We start from the raw sequence: 12,500 nt of genomic DNA, 5'->3' as shown, positions 1-12,500 counted from the left end.
GAATCGAAAAGAAAAGAAAAGAAAAGAAAAGAAAAGCAGGAAAATGAACTCATTACTTTCACAGCAGGGGAAATGAACTACGATCATCAGAGCATATTAGACAAGCCTGGATAATAGACGAATAAAAACGACAACAAAATAAAGTGATAACGGAAAAAGAGGAGAGGAAAGAGCAGATGGACACAGACAGGAAGGAGAGAGAGAGAGGAAGAGAAGGAGAGAGAGAGAGAGAAAGAGAGAGAATGTGTGCGTGTGGTGGTAACAGATGGAGGAAAATGCAGTCATATGCAAACAGCTGAGCGCAGAGGAGAAGAGAAACATACAGATGGACAGACAGCCGGAGAGAGAGATAGAGAGAGGTAGAGAGGGAGAGGGAGAGAGAGAGAGAGAGAGGGAGAGGGAGAGAGAGAGAGAGAGAGGTAGAGAGGGAGAGGGAGAGAGAGAGAGAGAGAGCGCGAGTGAGCCTAAGTCAAAGGGAAATCTACCCGTCATCTGAGCAGCGCGGCTCCGTCCGTTCACACTGCTGCGTCCGGCCTGTTCCCCTGAGATTTGATTGGTTGGCTGAGCTAACGAGCGTCTCCGCTTGACCAATCATCTTCATGAGCGTATGGGCTCACACCTGGCTCCCTGCGCGCTGGACGTCCAGGATGAGTCCAGCGTGGCTCCCCGATCCCTTTAATGTGTATTATATAGGGCATGCGCTGATGGGTTTACCGTCCAGTTTACTGCTGTCCAGAAGGAGCTTCTCATGTTGGTCCAAGAAATCGTCCCCCAACACACATTCAGAACCATCCTACAAACCAGTCTGACCACTGCCAACTGGTCACAGTCATCACCAGAGAGGCTCACGGATCCGTTCATGTGAGTCCGAGTTGAAGGTTGAGGTTTTACAGTAGAGATTTAGTTTAGTCTCGTTTTTAGCTGCACTGGATGAAAGTAAGGCTTTACTGAGACTTTTACGTCTGCGCGTCCGCCATGTTGGAGAGGTCAAGATCCGCTTGTGAACAGATTCACTTGTATTGAGAGACGAAGAGTCTCAGGATTAAATCGGCCACAACTTCCTTATTACTCAGCCGATTTTCACCAAATCTTTTTAGTTATAATCCTCAGACACAGATTAATCTAGTCTGTATGGATCTGCTCTCGGGAGTTTTTATTACTTTAATAACTGATCATGATAATTAGCCGTCTGGACCAGCAGGAAAGTATTCAGTCTGTACCTGTCGATAAAAACCGATCAGCCCATCAGCAAATCCATCAATGAGTGAATCTCTTCTAATCTTAATACACATAAAAATAAAATAACTCCCAAAACCACAGCTAGAAGGACAAAGCTAAAGTCGGCTTCCTATTCGCCAGATTCTTGTTCGAGTTTTCCCGTTACACCTTAAACGGTTTAGGATGTTAATTCTAAAGTTAATCTATTATAAATATCTGCAGCTACAAAGCTTTAACCATCATTGTAAATTAATAAATTAAATGAATTAACTACTACATAAAGTTGAATTGTATTGGGTTATTAATTGGGTTGGAATAGGTGTATTTTGCCTGAACTTTACTGAAATACAGCCCTGGCGCTACCTTGGTAGAAGAAGCCTCTGAGGTATCGGCCACTGCCTCTCTGTTTTGCCGCCATTTTTGTCCAGACTAGCGCTAGCTAACTTAGCTAACTTAGCTATCTAGGTAAAAAAACACGAAATAAGTATTTTGCCAGGTTTAACAGCAAACGCTTCACTGAATATGAGGGTGATGGGCAAAGAGTTTATGTTAACTGAATTCTGTGCTTTTTAGCTGTTACACAGCTGGCTAATGTTAATGCTTAGCTAGCTAGCCTGAGGAACACACTAACACAGCATCTTAGGGTACTGTCTGTTTGAACTTTCTTTTAAATTATATCTCCAATGTTCATAGAGTGTCAAGAACTTACCTATGAAACCGAGACGTGCTCCATCCTCACCGGCGTCCATAAAGAGAGAGTCAATGGCTGAAACTTCAAAATAGCAGTCCTTTTTTTTAGTTTTCTTTTTTGAAGGGAAATAATTTATATTTCTAGCCAACATTGGACATTTTTTATACAACACATGCAAGTTTCATTAAATTAAAAAAAATAAAATAAATGCATTTATTTCTCAGGGATCAACACATAAATGTGTAGACTAATTCTGAGTTTATACAGCACATGTACGATCGCTGCTGTCGGAAGAAAATCTCCATTTTTGACATTTTTCAGTTTTTGACATAATTTGAAAGTACCTGATGCCTTTTACATTGTATGTAAATTTCATGATGAATAACCCAAAAGAAAGGGCCCAAAATGACTTGGAAAGACGTCTGGTTCCATTGACTTACGTTAAAAGTAAAGTATGTTTTTTCCTTCTCCTGTAAAGTTACCATTTTGGAGATACAAGGTTTTGTTCCAACAGCAGTGATGTGTTAAATGTATTCAGAAACAGCCCAGAATGTGTTCGAATACTCCTGAAACAGTGGATGTGTAGAAAAAATGACAAGTAATTCTAAGAATGCAAGACAACAAATAGTACGACTGCATTATAGTGACATATAAACTGATGTGTTGGTTTTCTCTGTATATCTCTAAATCTGTCCATCATTTCCACATGAATACAATATTACATCAGTACAGCTACTGCCCAAAGCAAGCTGAATGACAGAACTGCGTTGATGCAACACATTTTAGTCGTTCAAGACAAGATGTTTTGTTTGAGTCAAGTAAATTAAACGCATCACTTTCTTCCAGTGAGCAGTGTTAACGTTTCATACAGACGTTATTCACTTAGTCCCTCACAGATGATATGAGTGTAATGATGGGAAAGCTCGCCCCACAGCGCTGTATAGGGGACTTTATTCAACAGTAAAAAGAAATTAGCCTGATAAACGATTATAGCCGACTAATTTTTGCTAGTTAACTCATCTGACCATCTCATAATGTAATCAGTGCTGCTGAAGGGACCCAGCGCTCATTCACTCGCCTGTTTGCTGAGCAAATGAATCTCTCACGTTATTAAATACAGCATCATCAGACTCTTATGACGGATTAGTAACTACCTTGGTGGCAGATTTTCACCATAAAGCATAATTTATGCTTTATTGATGATGGCCAGGGGCGGACTTTCGCTCTAGGCGAAGGTAGGCAGCTGCCGAGGGCCCCGTGAGTCAAGGCCTTCATTACAATACAAATATACTGTGTGTGTATTACGCATATCGCTGTTGTGCTTTTTACATTGTGTGTAAATTTCATGATGAATGGACCAAAAGAAACGACCCAAAATGACATGGAAAGAAGTCTGGTTCCATTGACTTCCATTAAAAGTAAAGTAGGTTTTTCCTTTTCCTGTAAAGTTACCATTTTGGAGATATGAGGTTTTGTTCCAACAACAGCGATATATATGTATATGTATAATTACACACACACAATCTAAACCACTTATCCTTCTGGGTCACAGTGGGGTGCTGGAACCTATCCCAGCTCCCAGTCATTAGGCAGGATACACCATGGACAGGTCGCCAGTCCAGGGCAGACATACACACTCACACCTAGGGGCAATTTAGCATGTCCAAGTGGCCTGACTGCATGTCTTTGGACTGTGGGAGGAAACCCACACAGACACAGGGTCGACATACAAACTCCACACAGAAAGGACCCTGGTCGCCCGGCTGGGAGTCGAACCCGGGCCCTTCTTGCTGTGAGGCAACAGCGCTACCCACTGCACCACCATGCCGTCCCAATTATTGAAACATCCCTTCTAATTATTGAATTCAGTTGTTTCAGCCTTGAGCTCAATTAAGCTCATAGCCTTGCAGTCTCAATAGATAAACACTGGCAGTAGAGGGTCGAACTGAAGAGCTCAGTGACTTTAAACATGGCACTGTCACAGGATGCTGCCTCTGCCACAAGTCAGTTTGTGGAGTTTCTGTCCTGCTAGATCTGCCCCGGCCAACTGTAAGTGCTATTATTGTGAAATGGAAACATCTAGGAGCAACAACAGCTCAGCCACGAAGCGGTAGACCACGTCGGCCATAATAGCTAATGTGCTAGCTAGCATTCTTGCTAGCCAAACTACCTGCTGGCTAACAGTTTCCAGTTGTTTTTTCTTTTTCCTTTAAACACAGAATTCACGGCATGTAGTGCTTCATTGTGGCCTTCAGACTGAAGCTTTTTCCATAATGAAAGTCTGATTATTTGAAGCGGTATTGAATCTCATGCTGCTATGAGCAGCAGGAGGACAGCTGAGACAGTTTCCAGCACTGCAGTAACAACATACAGGCTAAAACACGTAAGGTTGGAAACAAAAGCTTTCTCTATTCGGCGTGTTCAGGTTGGCGCTCCTCATTTAATCGCTTTAGCTCATATTTTATCTCCTCAGGTTAAAATTGACCAGTTTCTGAGTTGAGTTGTGAGTCATATAAGGGTTCTTTGCCAGATACTTTCAGACATAATAGTTGAACTTGTTTTTATCAGCCAGTGTTGTAAAGCCTGGATTGTTATGTCTGGATTGGACTAATAGCAGGTTGCTTTTATTTAGCTCTACCAGCTACTAGTTAAGGCTACTGTGTCTAACTCTACACTAATCCAGCAGCTGTTTTCCAGTTAATGCTGAAGCTTCAGTCTTGGTTTTGGTTCCATGATTAGACTCTAATTAAAATTGCTCAGCTATCTTGGCTGACTTTGTAGCTAATGCTAATTGATCAGTAATCCAGGGCATGTACTGACCAGGTTTATCATCCAATTCACTGCAGTATATTAGTATATAGGAACAGAGAGTTTTTGGATTTGACCCAACAGTCTTTAGTCCAGAAGGAGCTTCTAATGTTGGTCCAAGAAATCCATCCCAGCATGTGTTCACACACACAAAACTGCCATTTAAAACCACCATACAAATCAATATGACCACTGCCTAGTGGTCAGAGAGGTTATAATATATCCGTATTACATGTAGAACTTACATTTCAGTGAAAGAGCTACTTTAAAATGTGTTAAATAAATCATTTAGTAAACGCGTCTAATTTTGAATGCTTGTATTGGTCTACAGGGTAATTTCAAATACAGTCACTGAACATAGCCTTTTTATCAGCATTCATCGCTAATGTAAGCCCCCATTGATACTTAATCAAAATCAAAACCCCCTTAATACTTAATGTCACTAGTTTAATGCATGTTCTGGTGGGTTTTCCATCCTGTGTTGTGTATTATATAGAACTGGATTCAGCCCAATAGCTTTTAGTCCAGAAGGAGCCTCTCATGTTGTTCCAAGCCATCCTCCCCCAACACACATTCAAAACCACCACACCAACCAGTCTGACCACTGCCAACTGGTCATAGTGACCGTAATTTCTTTAAAAGTGTGACTGAAACACTGAAAGTGTTTAGTTTTGTCTAACATTGCATTTTGAATGTTTGTAGAGCTTAAAGACAGAAAGAAGTTCATGTTGGGTTCAGATTATGAACCTGGGTTGTGTCGAGTCAGACTTGGGCAGGAAATTCAGATTCAGACAAACAACACTGACTCAATTAAAAAAAAAACTAGTTTGTAGTGTTTTTCAGACATAGTTGATGAATGTAGAGTTTTTATCAGCCTACATTGATACAGTGTGAAAGTAAAACTGGGGCTGGCCTTTCTTTTGTTTAGCACTATCAGCTATCAGTTAAGGCTACTATAACTAGCTAGGCCAGGGGTCGGCAACATGCGGCTCTGGGGCCACATGCGGCTCTTTTACTGCCCTATTGTGACTCCACAGCAGAATCAGATTTGTAGGTAAAAATAAAATAATCCTCCTTTACAGTAAAATAAAGCTCTGCTGATCGTTCAACACAGTTTAACAATAAATGGTCTTAAACTCTGGAGTTAATGTAGAACTGCTAATTCACCCTTTAACCCTGAAGATTGACACGCAGACACCTGTCTTGCCGAGCTAGTAGCTAACGAAAAGGCAAAGAGAAAGATTTAAAATGAAATTTGATGATTTGGAGATGAAAGGACTTATTTGCATTCATAAATATTCAGCTGGTTTCTTGATACGTTTAATCTGCAAAGAGAAACTATCAAACACTAAAAGTCGCGAGGCTGAAGTCAGTTTCCTGTTCAAATTTTCCCGTTCCAGCTTAAATGGTGCAGCAGTTACATTCTGGTGCCTCAGGGACCATTTAAGGTGGAACGGGAAAATTCTAACAAGAAGCTGGCGAATGAGAAGTGACTTCAGCCTCGTAAAAAGTTGAACATTGACAGACATTTTACAAGAATCTGTTCTACTTTTGGAAAAGTTTCCTGCCGGAGATGCAAGAAAAGTGACTATAGCTGTGCTAAAGCTCAAAGCAGAGCAAAGTAAGTCTGTATTTTCATTTATATTATATTTTTAGCCTATACTAGTACATCAGCACATACTGAGACATATTTACAGACAAGATGGTAAAATGGACATAAAATGCTGTGGCCCCAAGGTGGTTTGATTTTTGTTGAAAGATGGCTAAGCTACCTACGTGACTGTTGTGTGGTTAATACTAAACCTGCAGCGTTCGGCCTAAAAAGAATACACTACGTAAAGGAGCATGTTACTTTGTCATTGCAAATTGAGTTAAGTTTTAGGTTTTGTGATTTGTTTTTATTTTAAATTGTAACAAAATGTCGATCTATTACAAAACATGCAATTAATAATTAACTTTTAACTTTTTTATTTCATAAGCATGACAAGCATATGTTGTGGGCAAGAAAGTGGTGCTTGCAGACCACTGATCTGGGGGATGCACACATCCTGTATGGTGGATTATATAGTAAGAACAGAGGCATTCTGGACTTGGACCAAGAGTTTTCAGTGCAGAAAGAAGCCTTTTATGTGGGTCCAAGAAATCCTCCCCCAGCACAACATACAGAAACACTTAACTTAGAGAAAAACCATCATACATGTCAGAACAACAGCAGACCAGCTGTTTTTCAATCGACAAGCAACTTTTTCCCTCAGAGTTCTAGTTATTTCTGTCATTTTTACTATAATATTAAGTGTAATTGCATAATTAAAGTTGTAGTGAGTAACAGAATAAATTATAGGCTGTATAAACTACACACACTGCAGATTCATACTGGATTAAAATCGCTCCACAATTATTACCGTCAGACTGTAAAACTACACACACTGCAGATTCATACTGGATTAAAATCGCTCCACAATTATTACCGTCAGACTGTAAAACTACACACACTGCAGATTCATACTGGATTAAAGTCACTGATCTCGTCACTGTAATCCCATATAATCCCTCTTCAGGTAAAGCCGATGCCACAGGGCTTTATGCTTGACTTAGACTTGAAGGTGAGTGTTTTGACTACAACACTGGCTCATATTTAATGTCCTCTTGTAGCTCCTGAAATGTGGAACCTGTTGAGAAACTCTGCTTCAGGCTGCCGTACGTAAGCCTGCTTCTTATCAGAGCTGTGCATTTGTAATCAATATCTCAGTATTATCCATCAAGCTGTCTGTTCTGCCAGGCGCTTTGCTTGGCTTTTGCTCTCCGTTTGTATTGATCTAAAGGAATTTAAGGGTTTTTTTTCCTGCTGAGCTATGATGCAAAACTCCTTCTTGAAAGAATGGCGGTGTGATGTAGAGGTCATGCAGAGGTGATCTCTCGCTGTTCAGGATCAAAACTGATGTGTCTTTCATGAACAAAAGCTGGAGCTGGAGAATGATGATGATGGACGATGATGCAAGCAGTACGAGAAACTCTTAAAGGAATGTAACTGATTAGCCATGTTGCTTCTTAAGTTTCTTATAATATAAGGTACAGTCGTGCTTGAAAGTGTGTGAAAGTTTTAGAATTTTCTATATTTTCTATATTTCAGCTTATATTTGACCTGAAACTTCTTCAGATTTTCACACAATTCCTAAAAGTAGATAAAGGGAACCAAATTAAACAAATCAGACAAAAATATTAGACTTGGTCATTTATTTACTGAGGAAAATGATCCAGTATTACAGATCTGTGAGTGGGAAAAGTCTGTGAACCTTTAGGATTAACAGGTCATTTGAAGGTGAAATTAGAGTCAGGTGTTTTCAATCAGTGGGATGACAATCAGGTGTGAGTGACCACCCTGTTTTCTTTAAAGAACAGGGATCTAGAACAGTCTGACCCTCACCACACATGTCTGTGGAAGTGTATCATAGCACAAACAAAGGAGATTTCTGAGGACCTTGGAAGAAGCGTTGTTGATGCTTATCAGGCTGAAAAGGTTACAAAACCATTTCTAAAGAGGTTGGACCCCACTAAGGCTATTGGAACAGTGTCTTGTGGACAGAGGAGACCAACATAGATATTTTTGGTTTAATGGAGAAGCGTCATGGTTGGAGAAAAGAAAACACTGCATTCCAGCATAAAAACCTCATCTCATCTGTGAAACATGGTGGCGGTAGTATCATGGTTTGGGCCTGTTTTGGCTCAACAATAAACAAAGAAATTCTAAAGGAAAATGTCAGGACATCTGTCTATGAGCTCAAACTCAAGAGAACGTGAGTCATTCAGCAAGACAATGACCCTAAACACACAAGTCGTTCTACCAAAGAATGGTTAAAGAAGAATGAAGTTAATGTTTTGGAATGGCCAAGTCAAAGTCCTGGGCTTAATCCTATAGAAATGTTGTGGAAGGACCTAAAGCAGCAGTTCATGGGAGGAAACCCACCAACATAACAGAGCTGAAGCTGTTTTGTACTCAGGGCTAAAACTCCACCAAGCTGATCTGCGGAACTAATCAACAAATACTGGAAACATTTAGTTGCAGTTATTGCTGCACAAGCGGGTCACACCAGATACTGAAACCAAAGTTCACATACTTTTGCCACTCATAGATATTAAATACTGGATCATTTTCCTCAATAAATAAATGACCAAGTCTAATATTTTTGTCTCATATGTTTAATTTGGTTCTCTTTATCTACTATTAGGACTTGTGTGAAAATCTGATGAAGTTTGAGGTCAAATTGATGCAGAAATATAGAAAATTCTAAAGGGTTCACAAACTTTCAAGCACTGGATATAAACCCGTTAGCCTTTTGGCTGCAGTGCAAAACTAAAGGAGCAAACTTCAGACACCAAACATGCCTTGAGTGCTCGACTACATTTGGGATAAAGTTGAAGTGGTACAAAATGAATCACCAGGAACAGAAACTTTCAATGTTTTCTATGACTTTTTTTTCCAGCAGGGTTAGCATTTCAGCTGTGACTAGCAATATTATAGCAAGAAGTATTTCACCAGCTAGCTAACAGTAAAAGCACAGAAATCCTGACTGACTGAGCACCATGCTGACTCTCTGTTATGTACTAATTTGTAGCTGCTCTGGAAGATCTACACAAAACATCTATACGAAGCCCCAGCGCAGCTAAAACAGTCATGCTAACGATCGACGATGCAAACTGAGACATCAAAGTTCACCAAAGTTAAAATTAGAGTGAAGCTTCACGTGTGAAATGCTTGATCTTCAGAAATCTGCAACATGAAATGCTAGTAATGCTAGTCTGCAGTGATTTGCACTGCAGTGAGTCTTAATGCAGGTCTCCATTTCTCTCCTTCAGCTGATCTCATTCTGTCTCCTCTCACTCAGCTGCACTCCAGTATGGACCGAGGAGACGGCCGCACCAAGTACGTTCTGAAAGGAGAGGGGGCGGGGTCCGTGTTTGTGATTGACGGGAAAACGGGAAACATCCATGTGACGAAAGCCGCTGGACCGGGAGGAGAAGGATCAGTACCGTCTGATCGCCACGGCGACAGACAGGCAGACGGGCCGGCCGCTGGAGGCTTCGTCCCAGTTCATCATCAGAGTGCAGGACATCAACGACAATCCACCCGTGTTCCCTCATGCGCACTACAGCGCCACCGTACCGGAGATGGCCAGCATCGGTACTGCAGCATACATATCTATTATATATTTATCTATCTATCTGTCTGTATATCTATCTATCTGTACATGTATGCATATGTAACTTAAATGCTTTATTTACATTAATCGATTTAATGAAAAGCTTAAATTAAAACAAAATCAACTCAATAACTACATTTTTTTTGAAAACTATTTAACCTCTTGATTCACATTACATGATTTTACATTACATATCTGTCTGTCTATCTATCTATCTATTCATCTATCCATATTTATGTATATGTACACACTACAGCGCCACCGTACCAGAGATGGTCAGCATTGGTACTGCAGCATCTATTACACACTCCTGTAAAGTTACCATTTTGGAGATATGAGGTTTTGTTTCAGCAGCAGTGATATATACAACATTGCAACATTGACCTACTTTCTATGCTATTTTTAACTTAAATGCTTTAATTACATTAATTGATTTAATGAAAAGCTGTAATGAAAATCAATTTAATAACATTTTTTTGAAAACTACTTAAACCTCTCGATTCAAAAGTCTGAAAATTCAAAAAACCACTGTCTGAAAACACTTTGTTCTCTTTAGATGATGAACATGAAAGCAAATAGCACCCCCTGCTGGAGAATCTTCAATCTGCCACACATGTACCCGTAAATGACTTCCAAAGCCTCAACCACGTCCTTTACATATTAAAAAAAAATCAAGGTGTTTACCATCATTATAGTGGAGGGCTCTGGACTTAACTAAAGATGTCCATGAGAAACCATGAAGGAATATATTTTCACAATTTCACAAGCCATTGAACCATCAGGACAACATAGCTGAGAAATATTCTCACATTATGTCGCACTCTTGGAAACCCCTGCAGAGACACAGTATTTACTCTACATGTTCGTGCCTCATAAAAATCCATAGTTTTAACAGTAAAAAAGAATAATATATTACATGTACGTATTATTCAGCGCTATAGGCTTTAGCAAGCTGTTTAAAATGAAATGAGTCCTCTGTAGATCTCTATCCGTTCTCTTTTCCCAAGTGGAGATTAGCATCCTTTTTGGCTTACTTGTCAATCATTGTCAGTATCTGACTGCATCACCCTTTCGCCCAGGCCTACTCCACACTCTTTCTCCTCCATACGCTCTCTCTCTTTCTCCTCTCCACTCTCCGCACTCATTCTCTTTATGCCTTTCTCTTTAATCCCCTTCATTTCTTCCTCACTCTTCCCACTCTCTTCTCCTAACTCTGTCTCTATATATATCCTCGCTGTGTCTTTTCCTTGTACTGCCTTCATTTCAGTCTCCCTCTTCCCCGCCCACTTTTTCTGGCTTTCGTTTACTAAACGCTCTCTTCCTCCGTCTCCTTTTCTCTCAGGGACGTCTGTTATTCAGGTTACTGCTACAGATGCAGATGATGAGACGTATGGAAACAGTGCTAAACTGGTGTACTCGGTGGTCCAGGGCCAGCAGTATTTTACAGTGGACCCACAGTCAGGTCAGTGCGCTACTCTACACTGTTCTAATCAGCTTTCATCCATTCTCCTCTATATTCACTCTTATAGAATATAATAATCCATTCTCAGCCAAGTCATTACGTTTTCAATAAAATCTGATCTGACTCGTTCCAGTCCAATCCTCAGACTGATCTAATGAAACTGCAATATGATAAAATGTGATACAATCAGATATCACCAAGATATAACCTGCAAAAAAGATATCTTTCAGGAAGAAATCTATTTTTGCCCAAAAGTATCCAGACATCTTCTCCTTCAACGTTTCTTCTGAAATCATTTATTCAGCCAATCATGACAAAGATGTTCACCAATTTACCCCCAAGTTTAATGGATCTTCATCACTCCACCCAATCCCTAAGGTGGTCAGGGAGCTCCATCATCCTTTAACCTCACTTTAGTGGTGTTCATCACTCCAACTCATCCCCAAGGTTTTTAATGAGTTCCGTCATTCACACTCACCTCATTGGTGTTCATTGGAGCTCCTCACTCCAACTCGTGTTCAATGGAGCTCCATTACACCAACTCATCCCCAAGATGAGCAGAGCTCCATCATTATCATTCAGACGAATCCCAATAGTGTTTAAAGGAGCTCCATCAAACCAACTCATCCCAAAGGTCTTCAGTGGAACTTGATCACTTCAACACATCCCAGCGGTGTTCAGTAAAACTTCATCACTTTGACTCATCCCAAGGTGTTTTTGCTGATAGAGCTTCCTCAGGGTGTTCAGTGGAAGTTCATTATCACAGCTCAATCGCAGCTTCATCACTTCAACTCAACCCTAAGGTATTCATTGGAACTTCATCACCACAACTCATTCCAATAGTGTTCAGTAAAACTTCATCACAAAGGTGTTCACTGGAGGAGCTTCATCTGCTAATGGAAGTTCATTATCCCAGCTTATCCCAAAGGTGTTAAATGGAGACTCACTCCAACTCATCCCAAAGGTGTTCAAATGGAGACTCACTCCAACTCATCCCAAAGGCATTAAATGGAGACTCACTCCAAATCATCCCAAAGGTGTTAAATGGAGACTCACTCCAAATCATGCCAAAGGTGTTAAATGGAGACTCACTCCAACTCATCCCAAAATATTCATAGAGACT

At 40.3% G+C, this 12,500-nt stretch overlaps 1 protein-coding gene across 1 annotated transcript in view; it reads left to right on the top strand.

Moving 5' to 3' along the window:
• Positions 1-12,500, top strand: part of LOC118822936 (cadherin-24) — a 107,001-nt gene that overhangs the window by 24,939 nt on the left and 69,562 nt on the right. Inside the window, 3 exon segments of the mRNA XM_036592262.1 lie at positions 9,601-9,717; positions 9,719-9,896; positions 11,258-11,377. Of these exon segments, the coding sequence (XP_036448155.1) occupies positions 9,601-9,717; positions 9,719-9,896; positions 11,258-11,377 (415 nt within the window).

Source organism: Colossoma macropomum, unplaced genomic scaffold (genome assembly GCF_904425465.1).
Source record: "Colossoma macropomum unplaced genomic scaffold, Colossoma_macropomum, whole genome shotgun sequence".
NCBI classification, from domain to species: Eukaryota; Metazoa; Chordata; class Actinopteri; order Characiformes; family Serrasalmidae; genus Colossoma; species Colossoma macropomum.
This window is presented reverse-complemented; position numbering and strand designations above follow the sequence as displayed.